Consider the following 19,247-nt stretch of genomic DNA (forward strand, 5'->3'; position numbering starts at 1 on the left):
CCTCCCTCGTATTGTTCCACAAGAAATATTCAATGTCCATTCTGAATATCTCATAGATCAATACTAATAAAATTTTCATTTCACAAAATGGAAAAAATTAACTATCATAGTGAAAAAGTATGTCAAGTTTGTTTTACATGTTTTAAATGATACTTTTTGACTGATTTCTAACTAATACATAATCTTTGATTCTGCAAAATAGAAATTAGCTTGAAAACTTACAAGCTGAGTTCCTTCTGAAAAAAATACTTACAATTTTCCAACAATAAAGACAACACGAGGATCCACAGGGCCATGAAAAGCTCACATTAGTGATACCAAATATAGAAGCTATCGGCTTTTTGGTTTTAGACTAGATTTTCAAATCTTTTCCTACATAAATGTATGTAGTCTGGCTACCGACTAGATAATCTTTTTTTTTTAGAAAAAATAATTCTTTTATATATTTTGACTTCATCAGTCTTGGCTCTGATTATCTAGTCTGGTAAACTCTGGTCAGAGCTTGTGACCGATATCTCATGATAAACCGTTAGCTGACCGATCACACAGTATGACACACTGCAATAAATTTCTCCTATGGATAGAGCATTTAGTTAACAGGTGGTGAGCACATGAGCTGAGGATTAATTTTGTCTTTCATTTTAATCTGGCTATTTTTGATTATACACCAAAAAATTAAAAAGGTCACAATTGCCGTTTGTCTTCAATCATAATTATGTAAAAACAATAATTCCTAAATGAAATCATATTAATTATTATAATAGTCTTCTTATTGGTTAGATTAAATAAATAAGTGTAAACTATTTATACTATTGATACCAGTAAGTCTTATCTAATAGCACAGTGCATAATAAAAAAAGAAGTCATAGGCAGAATGAATATTTTAACAATGGATTCAGCTATAGAGAAGGGATTAGAAGTTTTACAACGTAATTAATGATGTTCGTTTTTCTTGATTTTTTAAGTTGTAGGTTAGTGCCTTTAATACTTTTTCAATAAATGAGCCTGAAAAACTGTTAAAACTAAATCGCTTTCTCAAAGGGACTGGACTCCAGATTTTGGCTAAAAATGATTTTCTATTAAAACTGAAGGTTTTGTCATATTACGACTCTTATAACATCATCCCCAACTTTGAGCGTGAAATATACGAGAACCGCAACTCTTGTCGGTATTATTTTTTTGCCTTGTGTGCCGTTGTAGTTGTTTCCCTTTACACTAAAATATCGATAAGCCGGCTGTTTGACATAAAGGTTAACTCGGCTCTACATTTTTGAGCAACGCATCTTGGTTAGATAGAATTATTGAAGTATGCAAATTAAAGCAGAATATAACACATCTTTAAGGTACTGTAACTAATTGTATTTTATGGTCTTTGCTAGATACCGACATTGTTCCATGAGTTATAAATAATTATATATTAAACAATAAATAAAATGTACGATTTTACAGTAAAAATACTTGTTCATCATGCGTATGTAATGTGTATTTTCTGTAATGTATATGCGGAGTGAAGTTATAAGTTTCGTTTAATGCATGGACCGAAAATATAAAAATAAAAAATGCCACATTTTAGTGGTAAAGGATAAAACATCACACAAAACAATTCCTTTTCTTTCAATTCCCTTTTGAAAGCTTTTCCCCTTTTTGCTGTGAAGCGTAATGTTGTAAAATTATGTTCTTGTCTTATTTTTTTTTTAATTTATCGCCCTGAAAATTTCGATTTTGACAATTACTGCATATTGACTGTAAGTGTTTTACGCGTGATGTTTTATGGACCTTTGCGAATACACCGGATGGAGACAAGATAAACACCACAGGCTATGCTAATTACCCGCAAAGATCTGTAATAAAAATCATCAACTGAGACATAAAGTAGAGATGTTCTGCCATATATATCTTCTTATAGCTTAAACGATAAAACAGATATTTATTTATTAAATTATCTATCGGCAAATTGATCACAGATGTACTGTTTTTACTTATTATACTTTTTTTGCATAATTTTAGATGGATGTAGAAAATTATAAAAGAAATTTAGGTGACGGTTAAACAGTTTGTTTCAGAATAGTTTCGAACAGCTGGACAATACAACCTAAACTGAATTAAGCACATATATAAATGTTGGCAATTTCTAGTGTCATGTGTGTTTTTTAAATGCCTAGATCCACTACTATATAAGTTCAACATTTCATTTGAGTCATCTTTGTGCACATTTATATTATATATACATTTGTTAAAAAATACAACACATTTTATAATTGTCTAAAACACATACTATCTTACATTTTACAATTAACGTAAAATATGTATTTGCTATTATTGTATTACAATAAAACTTCACTGTTTCACAATATTCGCAGTAATAAAATGTCTGTTCTGTTCTGTTCAGTAAGACCATAAAACATTTGTGAAGAGGTGTCCACCACGATAATCTAATCTAGAACCCTCGTCTTATCTGCTGCTTATCAGCGATTATGTAATAGTCGCTAATTGTTGGGCAATTTTGCACAACAGGGGTCCCATTGGACCATGAATATTTGTTGAGTAGGAATTAATTTTCCTTTATGGAATGTAGAATAATACAATGTAATATAGTTATAAAAATGTCTTTGTTTTCATAAAAGATATCTGCCAATATCATGATAATGAAGGTGAAAGCGATTATTGTATTTGATAAATATATACTTGTTATTTTTGTTCAATTTGAATAAGTTTCGTAAAGTGTACTCTTTTTCATCTTCTACTGAAATGCACGCACGGGTAAATAAATCAAATTATCACCACGGTTAATATGACCATCATTCATTTATTTGTTATGTATACCTTTACGTTCACGCAGTGACCAGTGAACGTAAAAAAGCCATGGTTGTATGTAATATTTTAGGCCCATATATAACAAAATTTTCGCGAAATGTTTAAATTATTGAACAGTTTATTGTAATATCGTCAAAAATTATACCGGCACACAGTTTGTAAAGCAATTACATAGAATTAATTCTAATTTCCTTTTAAATTTAATGCGGACGTTTTAAGACCAATTTTCCAATTAAAGATGTGACTTTAGATTTGAAGATTGAATACTGCTTAAGCCGGTGCTAGGGGGCGTGGGCAGTGTTGCATTTTCCATTACTGCTCATGAACAGACTCAATCAAACCGAGTCTGCAATTTTCACTGTTTGCATTGTTTTCGGTGCTTCCGAGGGATCTACTTTCCAGATTTTATTAAAATTTGCTAATTCAAAAAAGTTTTAACCTTTAATCATAATATATAAATTAATGTCATTTTATAGTGTCATTTTATGCTAAATAAAGTATATGTTAAGTATATATGTTATAATATATAAATAAATAAATAAAACGCTCAAACAGATATGCAACACATTGATAAGCATTGCCTTGTGCCGTCGTACCGTCAAGTAAATATTTGTGAAAAGCATGCTAAAGATTGCGATTACTTCATTTTCAAATTAAAATGGAAGCAATTTGTCATTATTCAATTTTAAAATAAAAAATACCCAGGCAATGTTCAGACAATGGAGAATACTTCACGAGGTATAAAATAATGTCATTTTGATAGAAATACTTTTTATAGCCTTTTAAAACCTGACATAACCGATCTTTTCAAAATTTCTATATAGAAATACATAGAAACCATAGTCATCAACTTCAAACAAAAATGGAAGCAATAAGTTTTTATATCACATCGATGAAAAATATATTGAAATAAAGGGCACAAAAATGAAGATTACTTCGCGAGGTTATAAAATTTTGTTAAATAACGATAAAAATACGTTTTTAATGTTTGAAATATATTTTCCTATACAAATCTATAGTAAAACGTTATCGGGTCCGTGATCCGTGTATATTCAAGGGAGACTACTTTTGCCGAAACTACTGGTCAATGTATTGGAATGTTGGCCATGGAATGTTTATTTCCATTTTCTTAAATCCACATGATGCTCTATGCATTTGATCTTGGTCATGCAGTTTAATTAGGAAATAGAATATGGAAATTCAGGTAAATAGTACTCTTTATAATATTATTTTCAGATGATATAGAATATCAAACTCGGGGCTTAATTAGAAAATACAAAATGCTTTCACTTGCCACAATTGTAAACAAACACATCTTTTTGAAATAAATTTCACAATATTGAATTATAAATAACACAGACTTCCTTATGTAATAGATTCAAGCTATAACAATACATGTACATATCAAAATGATCAGATACAAATACACCACAATAAATCACTATTGTGATGACCTATTGTCCCATGACTCTACATGGGCCAGGAATTTTACTGCTATAGTGATAAGTGATAAGGTTAATTGCTTCACAAGTAAGCAGGGGCCCTAGTAGTTTCTACTAGGAAAAGTGGGGGAAAAAACATACTATATTATTGATTTAAACTGGTTTGCTTTCTGCGGCTGAAAAGGAGACTTCGGAAACGACTTTGTCCTTTTTCCAGATGTTCTCTTATATTTTTTCCCTTTCATGCGAGTTGTACATAATAAGTCAATGAAAACCAAGAAAGAGAAATTCAAAGCAAACTATTTACAGCTCACGCTTATTTATTTAAAAAAAAGAAATTTATTTTAGAATAATGAATTGAATCAGTGATAGACAGATATATTTTTCAGTTGTTTCATAAAACACCCAAATCATTGTTTTGGTTGCCAACTGTTGTCAGTTTCTTTCTGTCCCTTGGGAGCAGTTTCACTTCTTCCCACATTATACATGATTTCTGTTTTGTAGGAAGGTGCTAGTTCTGTTCTTAAAACTCCTTTTGCCGGGTATTCTTATCCATTGTAGATTACAATCAGTATTTCCTTATTTTAGCAATTAAGACAAGAATTATTATATAGAAGCATTTTCATCTGTGCAACATATTTTTTAATAAATCATTCAAATTTAAACACAGAATACATAATAAATAACAAGTTAAACAACAGCATTAATCCACTATATATCAATTATTCATTAGGTATTCTTTCTAGTTCAATAATTTTTACCAAAGTGCTCCCTGTAATCTACAGATCAAGGGGTTGTTTATAAATATGTGTGAATGGCAATAAATATCCCAGAACTACCAGGTCATGTAACATGATCATTTTCAGCTGTAATAGCTTGACCTTAGATAAAGGTCGATCTCCAGGATTCAGGAGATGCTCAAACCAGATTTGCACAGACCGTATGTTTTGAGAATAAAAGGGACATAATGATACAAAATTTGTATTGCCTCAGGAGTTATCTCCTGTGAACAAAACATAGGGTCTGAACACAGACTAAAATGTATGTAGAACAAGTGATTTGAAGAACAGTTTGAAATATCTTGGCAGAAACATCTTGGTAGAGGGTCACCTGTCAAACATTTCTGGATATTTTTTTTAAACAATTCATGCCAAGCATCTGCGAAAGAGGACTTTGGCAAACACTGAAGACCAACATCAGAGGCAGCAGAACGTGACGAATGATCGGGGTCTTTACTGTTTGCATAAATGATTCACTTGTTCTAATTGATTATGTAAATCAACACCAACATACAAGTTTACAGATGCAACATTTTATTTTATGACCAGTGTCTTTGCAGTTACCGTGAAACTATTGTATCTGTATCACATTATGTGAAAATGTTAATGTACGCTATTATTTATTTTAGTTCTTTAATCTTCACATAAAACCTAAACAACAATCACAAGTTTTCTCCTTGTTTAGCGTTTAAATTACAGACCATAATGTCACAAATACACACACAAAGTGTGACTGTACCGGGCAATGTTACCGGAAAACTATTGTGTGTGGTAGGAGGCAGATACAATGTTTTCCGGGTCAAAAAGGTTGATGGTTGCAGATACAATATTTTCACATTATTAAAAAAAAAGAACAAGAAATTGTTGGAAAGTTTTTATAATAGTTTTGTAGCAGATGCTTGACAATAAATCAAGACTGAAGAAAATGCAATAAAACCATTTTTGGTCAGAATGTGAGATACAGTAGTTTCCCTGTCAGCCCTCGGTAAATCTTGGCAACTTGTATAGTGTAGACAGTATATTGTGTCCCCCATTAGTGTCTGTTTTGAGTGCTTCCATGTGATTTTCGGCTACAAAATCGTCCTATATTTCTTGCAAGGTTGTGCTGTCAAAGGCACTATGAGGGGTTTTTGAGGAGCACCTGCCCAAAATGGTATTTTGTTTACATATTTTCATTAAACGTGTATTGAGATATAAATCAACCACCATTTTATGCTGGGCTTATTGAAAAGTAAACATCTTAGTGCGGACAGCAATACAAAAATGTTTAAATTTTTTATTGAATTATATGCTCAAAAGCCATTTTGCATAATGCAACTTTTTGTTCTTCAATTGGATATATATCACTATAACTAGATGTTGTTTTTCAATTAATATTTTTACAAATGATTCTTTATTTAAATTTCCAAATATTATAAACACTATGTATCAGTTGGGCCATTTTCTTTATTTACCTGTCATGCTTTCCCTCCATTTAAAATTAATGTGTCTTCCGATTTCAAGAAAAAATGCAAAGCACTAATTGCTTGTACAAGAGTTAAATATTTAGTGATTTATGGGCCCCATAAGATTTTCTTGCAGTATGTAGACGAGGCTTAAGCCACATTTGTTTTATTAGACCGTGTTTTTGTTTGTTTTTTGAAAACAAAGTCATTGACAAACTGTCGATCAAAAACTCGCTTCGTAATTTTTGTTTTTGTTTGTAATCTTGCATCTGCAAAAGAAATGTCATTTGGAAAAGAGTTGGTTGAAAGAGTCATAACTCTTCAGTTTTATCGTATATGTATTTATATCAAACACTCTGACACAGTCTTCGAAAGTTCGCGATTTTCTTTACAGGCCCTATTTACAGTAAATAAATATATTCATCATGGGGAAGACCCTAACCTATTACAAGATGAGGAATCTGGCAACGGATGGCTTCATTATGCAGCTAAATACAACTTTAAACATGTTGCTACAAAATTGTTTGACCATAACATTGACAGTCTTGCTAGGAACAAAGACGAGAAAACTGCTTTAGAAGTTGCAATAGACAAGAAATTTGACAAAATGAGTGCTTTAATTGCTAGAAGAATGACACAATCCGAGTAAGTGAAAATAGTTTAAAGTGTAAGAATTATAAATGCAAAACATTTTCCTACTTTGCTTAAAACTTAAAATCGCTTATTGCAATGTTGATTTATATTTCTTGCTTGTTTTCACTTTTCATATAAAGTTATAAACGAATTCTGCTATTAGCATCATTTTTAAACACTAGATGTTTGTATAAAGATACGACATAGAAGAACTGTACAACTCCATACATAATATTTGCATTTAGTAAATACTTAAACCGAAGCAACACGAATACGATCAAAGAACCGTTATGATAACCCACATTAATTAATCTGTGACTGGTTGAAACACTGTATGATGAAATTCTTTAAGGATCAACGTAGATTGTTCTCTTAATGCCATGCTGCGTACATCGTTCAAGCCAACACTTACTTTTTGACCAAAATAATCAAACTGAATAAGCATGTTGACACACAGACCAATAAGTAGTGAGAATGTTAGCGCGATAGGGCCATTTTTGACCTTGGCTGACCTTTTCCCTTGACTTTTACTGATCTCTGCTGACCAAGTACCCTTGGTACTGTGAAAACCATTGGTTTAGCCAACTAAAAAAACTGCAAGTTTTGTCCAATTAAAACAGACCCTTTGTTTTAGCCAGCCCCTGCTTAAATGAAAAACCAGGTTTTGAACTCGGTGAAAAACAAAATACTTTGAATACATATAACATAAATGGGTTAAAAGCAAATATGTTGTGTAAAAGAAAGCAAATTTACTGATAGTATAAATCCTATAACGATCCTTCCAGTCGAAAGACAGATGAGAAGAGTTGGTTGCGAAAGGTCTACTTTGTTTGTAATAAAGCAGGTCACTTAGCGCGAGATTGTAGACATAGTCCAGTAAAAATATTAAATTTAAGGGAGAAAGTTTACACAGAAATGATTTTTGGCATGTGTGATCTATAATATATCAGGAATGACATATCAAAAATCTACCAAAATCAAATGATGCAAATACTCTATTATTGGGTAAAATGTTGAAAAAATTAAACGAAAGTGTGAAGTTTTGGAATTCCATTATAGCTTCATATATACTTATCTAAACATGTCAAAGTTTTAAAGAATATAAGCAGAGTCTATTACCAGTCACCGAAAATTATATTTGAAACAATATATATCCAATATGGCTGCAAAATCCAATATGGCCGCCATAACTTAAGGGAATTTCTGGAATTGATTCATAGTATATTTTATACTGCATCTGAGTGTGTCAAACATTCATATGATAACAGAAAAATATAACAACGTTCATTAGACATAATTCCTACAGCTTTTTGATCCAATATTACATCATATATCCAATATGACTGCCTTATTTCCAATATGGCCGCCTAAAACAACATGATGACCAACAATTTTAGCATTATCTTTATGAAATGGGTAACAAGTACCCTTATAGAAAAAAAGGTAGCGGCTAGCAAGCCAAGCTGCTACCTAGTCACTTCTATTTTTGATATCAAGAACTAGTAGCAGGAAAGAAGCAGGTGGCAGCGAGTATCTGCTACGTACCTGCTATCTACTCATTACTAGTAGAGGTCCCCCACTTATCAGGAACCTGCTAGCACAGATATAAGGTAGCGACAAAGCGATTTTGGTGGCACATTAAGTCTTAATATGACAGCAGCTACCTGCTACCATAGCAATAAAGTAGCACTTAATATGATGTCATTGTGTAGGCCCCCTAACATATATCATGATATCACAATGTCTGTAGGTGGAAATGAAATGTTTAGTCTTTGGGACATGTGCTGTAGTTGCCCGATTCAAATGTATAAAATGTTATATATTCTGATTTACTCAAGAGGGTGATTTTTTTATATTTTCACGCAAGTAAGAGTCTCTCTGAGTCTCTCTCTCTCTCTCTCTCTCTCTCTCTCTCTCTCTCTCTCTCTTAGTTTTTTATAAGAATGTCAGAAAGTCAAAAAACACTGCCAAAGTTGAATTCAAGATGGCGCTGCTATGTTGTTTCATCCAGATATTCCGGGAGCTGGTGTATTTTCAAATCCCTAAAATATAAATTTAGTTATTTTTTGCTTCAGAATTCAATTTTACAAAACAAGAGATGAGGGCATATGTTGTTCTAGTTAAGTTGAGTGATTTACATGATAAATAGAAAAAACAAAAACTGTCTTTTGATACAAATGTTATCAGGTCTCGGCAGGGCATATCAGCCTCGACCTGGTAACATTAATATCAAATGACAGCTGCCTGTTATTTTCTATCATCGATACTTGCCATTTGATATATCAATACAAACTTTTCTATCAATGACAGCTCTATGAAATAAAATCTTGATCTAGTCATAATTATGTCTCAAAATATACCAATTAATGGTTTATATTTTGTTAATTTTTTTTCTGTTCATTTTGGGTCTCTATTTTGAGCCAGTCTTTTTAACTTCTACATTTATTTAGCTCACCAATCAAGACCTCGGTGTGATCAGGTGAGCTTTTGAGACCACATTCGTCCGTAATCTGTCAGCCTGTCATCTGATCATAGGCATAGACGGTTTCCTTGGAGACACTTTAGAGGCCATTCTTTTGCACTCTTCGTGAGTCTTAGTCATGATATCTAGGTCAACCTTTTCAGTTTTGAACACTTTCGGGGTAGTACATTAATTAATTTTGTGGTCCAATCTTCATGATACTTTACTATGTTTACCCTGGGTGGATTAGATGACATCCACGAAATATTCTACAATAATTTCAAAGGTAGCAGCTTGGTAGTATGAAAAGGTAGCAGCTGGGGAGCGGATGCCAGTATAGCAAGAAAACTAATATGCATACATAACACTACCAATAGAAGCTAGGTAGCAGGAAAAGGTAGCAGCTAGCCGCTACTATAGAAGCAGGTAACAAGTAGCAGCAATTAAGGTAGCGGGAAAAAGTAGCAGCTAGCCACTACATGTAGCAGGAAAACCAATTTGCATACGAAACACCACCAATAGCAGCTAGCGGCTACTGGTAGCAGTGTGGTAGCAGCTACTTAACTGCTAGATCTACCTAGCTGCTATTGGTAGCGAGAGGCCAATTATTTTTGTAAGGGTAGTAACTAAAATTCATAAAAAATATATTTTAAGAAGTTATCACACTGTATAGTTTTACTTAAATGCTATATGGTACTGTAATATCTAGTATCTCTACCAATACAAAATCAATGCAAATAATCAAACAGGTCCTGATTTCTGAGCTTTTATTTTTTGTAGATGTAGAGAACCTTAGATTGTCAAGTCCTCTGCATGTGAATTACATTCCAAACCTAATTTTCTGCAACTACATGCTAATGTTTTACACCTCGTTACCTGGGCCCAGTTGTTTGAAACTTTAACGGGCAATTAAGCTAATGGTTATTTAACATTTAGTGTTATATTTCAACATTTTAGAAGACTTAGTAAATCAAAGTTATAGATTAAGGAATATGAACAATAAAATGTCCTTACCATAAAATCAAAACATCATACTATTTTGGATAAAAAATTAACCGGCGGTTAGTTCAACAGCCCGTTAAATTTTCGAACAACTGGACCCTGATTGGCAAGTACAGCAAACAACTTTCATGATAACTGTTACGCCTGCTGGACGTGCAGAGTTGTCATAAATCGTTTGTACCGGAGTTTAGTGCTGACAAGATCTTTAACAATCTAAAGTTCTGTAGTGGGAATTCAGTTTGATCACTGTAAGAGGTCACAGAGAAACAACCAATCAGAGAGGAGGATCCCAATCACCTGGCCAAGAGGACCAATCATCGACGAGCAGCATCGCTTAACTTCCAGACTCCATTGAATATACACGTATTCTGTATCACCAGCTGAAACTATTCTGTATCACAAACTGAAATCCAAGGCCATCTTGGGTAGAAAGTGACTGCATTGTATTTATATCTGTCTGTTTAACCTCTTCCGCTCCTAAAAGGAGTATCGGACCCGGTATAGCGATGGCCATTTTCGCTATATTGGTGTCAGAAGTGGAATGAATGCAGCATCCATGTTGCCTATAGCACACATGGAACTAGGAGAAAAGTTAGCTATATAGTATCTGCATTATTGTACAGAACACATTGAGTGCTAGAAACGGGGTGACTACAGTATCTATTCTTTCTAGGGCATCCAAAGAAAGGATAAGTAAGGTATCTGATTTATGGCATAAGTCATATGAATGCTAGACTTGAGGGTTACTACGGTATCTAAATTGCACGTGGCTAGGTCAGAATGGTAGATGCAGTATTTGTATTACTGGCCAGATTGCTTTGGATGTTGGAATATACGGTTGCCGTATTTTCTAAAGTGTGAGGGGCGCTTTAAGAAAGGTTAAGTCAATATCTGCACTAACACATATAGTGCTTAGATTATAAGTGGATACAGTCTCTTATTGGTCTCCTGTACTAATTAACTTGTTGGGATTAAATATGGTGTTATTCCTACCAGAACTACTAGCAAGTGTCAGCAATATTACTCCCACCATCACCTAATACAGTCATCAAGCTGGTTACGGGTCAATGTACTGCTCCTCTGCGGATATTCATCACTTATTTCCTCAAGACTAAAGTCTGGACACAGTAGAGAACTAACAGCCCCAGAGCTATTTGCCTGCTGTCCCCAAGGTTTCGGACATTCGACTAGCACGAGAGCACTACTCTCATTCATCCCCCACCCACCCCACATTTCACTAGATCTACAAAAATAATAGCTCAGATATCAGGACTTGTTTGATTATTTCTGAAGAAATAAAGGGCAACATATTTGTAGAATATCTCTGGTGAGTAGGTCGGTAGACTAATTCAAAAATATCTGTTTTGCTGAGAGACAGAGTTAGACATGGAAATCAAATAAAAGTATGCATTCACATTCGCATGCGTACTTGCCTAAGTGTGTATATCAGGGCTGTAGAAACAGTCGGGGTGGGGTCCCCCGCCCCGAATAATTTGACTGATTATGAAAATTATCTTAAGTAGCAAATAGTTTGAGAGCGAGTCAATTTAAGCTGATTTTCATGTGTTCGCCCATCCCCCCAATCTGAAAATGCTTTCTACGGTCCTGCATTTGACTTTGAAAGACATTTCATATTATTATACATTAAGTTAAAGAAATTAATAGGGGACCAACCCTTTTCTTCCAAATCTGATCCACAAATTAAAAAACAAAAATATTTGCAATACAGTTAAAGAACTTTAAAATGTACTGTAAATTTGTATCAAAGGTATTTCTGTGTAGTTTTTATGCATGCAATGTTAAGACGTCATTTAAAACAATGACACGTTTCAACATTTTTAAGCTTCAAAATTCTAATTTACTCATAGATATAGGCGTATTATCAATATTCCAGAAAATCGCGGTTTTAGATAGTTTCCAGCTTTTTTGCCCCAAAAATCATATTTTGCATGCTTAGATTTTGGTAGATTTTTCACTTTAAACTCGGCACATGTTGTAGAATATAAAAACACAAAAAAACATTTCTGTGCAATTTTTTTCCGTTATTTGCATTTTTGACACTAGATTTACTGGACTAACAAGGCAGCGAGGTTCCAGTACCGAAGGGTTACTTATTTGCCATAAAGCCGGACATATAGCCAGAGATTGTAAACAGATGAGATCAGTCCCGGCAAAGAGTGAACATAAGTTAGCAGCAGTGTGCGTTCAAACGGAAGAAGAAAACAGCTCACGGAAAACCAACACAGAGGACGGTAAATTGAAGTTGGCAAGTGGGGAATCAGTAACAATTCTTGCAGAAGTTCGTACCATTGACATGTTAGAAGGGGAGAGGAACTTGGAAGTACAGAGAGGATTTACAAAAAGAAGTGAAAGTGTCGCGGGACACAGGATGCGAATTAGCCGCTGTTAGAAGAAAAATAGCAAATGAAGAACAGTTTCTAGGCATTGAAATAGTCATGATCACCATTGACGGGGATGCCAAAGTTGTGCCTGTGGCGAAGATCTGGGTTGACATACCATATTACACTGGAGAACTTGAAGCAATGTAACCAGAATCATTGATTTGTGATTTAGTCATTGGAAATGTTCCTCGTGTACTCGACAAACCTGATCCTGAATGGATAAAGAAGAACGTAGATAAATCAGTAGTTGCAGTAATGACGAGAGCACAGTGTAGAAAAGCAGAGTTACCATTGAAAGCACTGAATGTTCTAAAACCTTCTTGTGATACCGAAGTTAATGTGGAGACATTAAAGACATCACAGAAAGAAGATACAACATTGCAGAAATTAATAGATTTAGCAACGAAAGAAGATATGTTAAAAACAAAGGGAGGTGCTAAATACAAATATGCCATTAGAAGCGGAGTGTTGCATAGGATATACAGTCGAAACTCGATATCTCGAATTTCAAGGGACCTTGCATTTTATTTCGAGATAAGCGAAATTCGTTAATTCATTAGTTTAAATTAAAAACGATTTTCATAATGTCTCCAAAACAAATGACAGCTGATTAAAGAAATCTACTGTTTACATCAAACAATTATCATTATGGCACGTGCAAACAAGTATGACATCATCTCACTTTGATAATCGCCGCACGTTTGATATGTCGGCATCATGGCTTTCTGGTTAGGCAATAAACATGGACATATTTTTCTCACTTTGACTTACCAAGTTCACAATGCACTTGAATTTTATTGACGGGACTGAAAATCTCTTTCGACATATCCGGAGTCTCGGTAAGTCAAATTTTGACGTAACCGAAGTTGAATTACATATATAAAGAAGGAAATTTGACAGGACTTGAAAGTTCCTTCGACTTAAGCGGAATTTCGAGATAAGCGAGTTTGAGATACCGAGTTTCGACTGTACATTCAGACGAATTCTATGATTATGAAGCAAAACAGATTATCGTTCCATCAAACATGCGGAGCATGGAACTTGCACACGAAATTATTGTTGGAGGACATTTATCAACAAAGAAAACAGAAGACAGGATAAAGTCCAGTTTCTATTGGCCGGGGATTACAAGTGAAGTTGCACGATTTTGCCGATCTTGTGACGCATGCCAGAAGATTATTCCGAAAGGCCGAGTGTAAAAGGTTCCGTTAGGGGACATGCCACTAATTGATCAGCCTTTCCACAGAGTTGCCATAGACGTAATAGGACAGACTGCACCAGTATTTGACAGCGGAAACAGATACATATTAACAGTTGTGGATTATGCTACACGATATCCAGAAGTAATGGCGTTACCAAGAATTGATACAGAGATACAGAAAGGGTAGCAGAGGCACTTCTTGACATATCTTCCAAAGTAGATTTCCCAGGTGAAGTTTTAAGCGACAGAGGCAGCCAGTTTACATCTCACCCGATGAAAGAAGTAGAACATATCAGTGAAGCAACTCTTCACTTCGCCATACAACCCAGTGCAACGGATTATGTAAGCGCATGAATTGGGCCCTGAAAAGCATGTTAAAAAGGATAAGTACCTTTCAGCAGTATTGTTCGCATATAGAGAAGTACCACAGTCCAGTACAGGATTCTCTCCGTTTGAACTTTTGTATGAAAGAACAGTACGTGGACCAATGCAAGTATTAAAAGAAATATGGACAGTGAAAGAAAATCCTGAGACGCAGAATACATATCAATATGTACTCAGCTTAAAGCAACGGTTGGAAGAAACGTGCAAGATAACAAGGGAAAGTCTGAACAGAGCTCAGAAGACATACAAATATTATTACGACAAGAAAGATTGTAAGCGAGTGTTACTAGTTGGTGACAAGGTTTTGCTTCTACTTCCGACAGATAAGAACAAGATGATGTTACAATGGAAAGGACCTTATGAACTATCGAGTTAATCAACAGAATTGATTGCAGAATAAAAGTCCGCGACAGAACGTTCCATATAAATTTGCTTAAGAAGTATAAAGAACGCCCAGAAACGATTGCAGCAAGTGTGGCAATAATAGAAGATGATGATGAAAATCAAGATGGAGCAATTGATGATGAGAGTCTCCTTGAGTTTCGTGGATACAAAAGCTGTGCAACTTTTCGTGATGTCAAGATTTGTGAAAAACCTACCCGGGAATAGGGAAAGCAACGAGAATCGAACTCACGACCCCGCGATCCCAATACCTACTGAGCAAATTTGATATCGAACCTATGGCAAGTGTGGACGGCATCTTGGCTAAACTTAAAGATGATCAGTACTTTACAAAGATCGACTTGTGTAAAGGATACTGGCCAATACCAGTTGCTGAGAAATGTTGGCGTATCACAGTATTTTCTACTGACAGAGAAAGTTACCAGTTTAAGAAAATGCCATTTCGAATGGTCAACTCTAGATCTGGCGCTACCTTCAACCGTATAATGAGAAAACTATAGGATATACCATTACTTGGGAAGATCATCTTGTAATGTTGCGCGACCTCTTTCAAAGACTTAAGGAAGCATGTCTCACAGTAAAACCGTCAAAATGTTTGATTGGTTTTAGCAATATCGGATTTGTAAGACATATGGTTGGGAATGGAATAGTTCAAATGGAAGAGGAAAAACTGAGTCGCATTAAAAAGACAAGTCAGAGCCTTTTTAGGATTAACGGTAAATTACAGAAGGTTCATACCATCATTTGCCGAAAATGCAGCACCACTTACAGATCTGATGAAGAAGGGATAGCCGAATTATGTTAAATTGGAAGCCAGTCAAGATAGGGCCTATAACACCCTGAAGGATCAACTCACAAGAGCGCCGATTGTTCGACTACCATATTATTATAAACAGTTTATTTTACAGTGTGATGCTTCAAGTACTGGCATCGGAGCAGCATTACTACAGAAGTATGAAGAAGGGATGTTTCCAGTTGCATTTGCCAGCAAAAAGTTGTTTGACCGTGAGAGAAATTACTCTGGTGACGAAAGAGAATGCCTCACCATAATATTCGGAATAAAGAAAATCCAGAAGTGTCTTTATGGGAAGGAATTCATCATACAGACGGACCACAACTCACTATCCTATATCCGAAGATCAACACCAGATAATGGAAGATTATTCGTCAGATGAGCTTTGTTTTAAAGTCATATAAATTCCGGATTGAGGCAATTAAAAGATCAGATAACATTTTTGCAGATTATTTGAGCAGACAGGATCAAGACTGTGAGGACAGCCGAAGCAAAACTTCCAAATCAACAAAAGTCATGTCGGCTGAATAAATTAGACGATTTTTGACGATATTTAGAAATATGAAATATTTCTTTCGAAAGGGGCTGTTGTCAAAAATAACAAAATTATTTGTAGAAACAAACACAATTTGCCGCCATTTTCCGTTTGCTATTTTTTTTTTCATTCGCATGACGTCACAAAGGCGTCTTCGTTTTGCGCGTTTTGTATTTATATTTGAAATGGATTAGAAATAAAAAAGAAAAGAAAAAACTAAGGCCCAGAAAGAATCCTTCAGTATTGTCACCTACGAAACTTTAAGAGTTTCGGCAAGTCCATCAGGCGCAACAAGTCCAAGTTGCGCAGTACTTTAGGAGAAGCAGCAAATCTTGCCATTCCAACAGTCCAGGTTGCGCAGCAAGTCCACTTAGAAGAGCATGTCCAGTAAGAAGAGTAGGTCCAGTAGGCGCAGCAAGTCCAGGTAGCGCAGCGAGTGCAATAAGCGCAGTAAGTCCAGGTTGCGCGGCAAGTCCAATGAAAAGAGCAAGTGCAGTAAGAGAAGCAAGTCTAGGTTGCGGATCAATTCTAGGAAGAGAAGCAAGTCCAGTAAGCGCAGCAAGTCCAGTAAGAGAAGCAAGTCCAGGTTGTGTAGCAATTTCAAGCTGAGGAGCAAGTCCAGTAAGTGCAGCGAGTTCAAGTTGTCCAAGTTGAGTAGCAAGTTCAAGTTGCACAGCAAGTCCAGTAAGTCAAAGTAGCTCCAATAAAAGGAGCAAGTCCAGTAACCGCAGCAGGTCCAAGTAGCGCAGCAACTCAAGGTTGCCCAGCAAATCCAAGTTGTGCAGCAAGTCCAGTAAGAGCAGCAAGTCCAGTAAGCGCAGCAGGTCCAAGTTGTGCAGCAAGTCCAAGTAGCGCAGCAAGTCCAAGTTGCATAGCATATCTAGGGAGTGTAGCATATCCAGGTTGGGCAGTGATTTTAGTTAGCGCAGCAAGTATTATAATTGCATCAAGTCGCCGTACCACATTAAATCCAGGAACCACAATTATAATACATGTAGTAGTACATTGCTTTGAAGATACCTGTTATATTGTCACCTTTGTTAGTAAACCCAATTTCAAGCTGAGGAGCAAGTCCAGTAAGCGCAGCGAGTTCAAGTTGTCCAAGTTGCATAGCAAGGTCAAGTTGCGCAGCAAGTCCAGTAAGTCAAAGTAGCGCAATAGCTCCAAGTTGTGCAGTAAGTCCAATAAGAGGAGCAAATCCAGTAACCGCAGCAGGTCCAAGAAGCGCAGCAACTCAAGGTTGCCCAGCAAATCCAAGTTGTGCAGCAAGTCCAGTAAGAGTAGCAAGTCCAGTAAGCGCAGCAAGTCCAAGTTGTGCAGCAAGTCCAGGTAGCGCAGCAAGTCCAAATTGCATAGCATATCTAGGGAGTGTAGCATATCCAGGTTGGGCAGTGATTTTAGTGAGCGCAGCAAGTATTATAATTGCATCAAGTCGCCGTACCACAGTAAATCCAGGAACCACAATTATTATAGTAGTACATTGCATCTTAGGAACATATGGAGATATTTGAAAGTGAGAATACATATCAGATAAAGTAGGAGTTATTGAAACATTTTTCCCTTTAATTAATAACTAGAAATCATGAGAACATCTTGTTGGTGGTCTGTTACATTGAAAACACTATAGTAATATACTGTTGTAGTAAAGAGAACACATTAGAAAGATATATCCTGAAAATTTTATATATTTTCATTAATAGAGGTATAAGACCTGTATAATATGGTTTAGAATTAAAAGTATATCTAAAAATGTATTTTTAGGCTTTATTGGTATTTTTTGGTTTTGAGTCCATTTGAAGATAAGAGCCACTTTAGACATTTATAATGAGTAATATAGATAAATAGTATAAAAGAAAGTTATATTTATTAGGTATATATACTGTGGTGGATCCGTTTCTGGGCGTTAAATCATTTAAAACATACTATTAGGTATATTAAATATAGTGTAAACTTGGAGAAAATTCTATTAACAGCTTCGCGCGCACCTGACTTATTTCCATCCGGTTCGCGCGCATGTTTTGTTTCGCAAGTAGGTCAATCCGATTTTGAGATCAAGCTCCTTTATATACCTGCCAAGTGGGTCAATCCGAAAACTTGCAAAAGTTGCGCGCGTACCTGATGGAGGTGATGGCAGGTGCTCTCTACCTTTTTTTGTATATACATGTAACTTATGTTACATAGGATATAATATCTTTAGTTAATAATTATACAATAGAATCGTAATGAAAATTAGTTTTGATAATAAAACATATGTTAAATATAAATATAAGTTAGAAATATATAATTACTATCTCTGATAAAATTATTAAGTCAACTACGATACGAAATGATGCCGATACCGATTCTTTTGGACGCAAATGTGAAAGAAAAGTTATGTTTTAAATATAGCCAATATCATGTGGTCAAATTGTAAATACTGTATAAAGATATATTTTAAAGTGTCGTATTTTAACAGTGGCCATATTAAGTAGCCGTGAAACGGAAGTGTTTGTTTTAAGTATAAATCTTAATTATAGACCACATGTGAGGTTGTGTTTTATAATATAGATCCTGAGAACAAAAATATTTAAGGGAAAGGGGGAAAAGTCACTGGCTTCCTACTATGTTAATAAGTCTCCATATTTGTACATATTACTACTGTTATATATATACAATATAAATATAAAAGGTTTTAGCAGTTTATTGCCGATTTAGGGACTTGACATTAATATGGAGCATACGTTAAGTCTCGTCCCTACAAGTGTAAGACATACTTATATTTATTTTTAAAGCTTGTCTTACTACATAGTAGGAAACCCAGATATTTCTGATGACTAAGGGGCTAAAAAACTTAAAAATTTCTCCAAATATGTGTGAGAAAATAGAAAGTGGATTGTAGATATCTGAATACAGCCACTATCTTATATGTTCACTTGATCTGTAGGATTAACTATTTATTCAGATATAAGGTTAAG

At 35.0% G+C, this 19,247-nt stretch overlaps 1 protein-coding gene across 1 annotated transcript in view; it reads left to right on the forward strand.

The window, feature by feature from the left end:
- Positions 1-6,760: 6,760 nt before the first annotated feature.
- Positions 6,761-19,247, forward strand: part of LOC128553557 (ankyrin repeat domain-containing protein 26-like) — a gene marked incomplete at its 3' end in the record, with an annotated part of 55,119 nt that continues 42,632 nt past the window's right edge. The window contains exon 1 of the mRNA XM_053534738.1: positions 6,761-7,125. Within this exon, the coding sequence (XP_053390713.1) occupies positions 6,761-7,125 (365 nt within the window). The remainder of the gene's footprint in view (positions 7,126-19,247) is intronic.

The sequence above is a fragment of the Mercenaria mercenaria genome, unplaced genomic scaffold, assembly GCF_021730395.1.
Source record: "Mercenaria mercenaria strain notata unplaced genomic scaffold, MADL_Memer_1 contig_3939, whole genome shotgun sequence".
Taxonomy (NCBI): domain Eukaryota; kingdom Metazoa; phylum Mollusca; class Bivalvia; order Venerida; family Veneridae; genus Mercenaria; species Mercenaria mercenaria.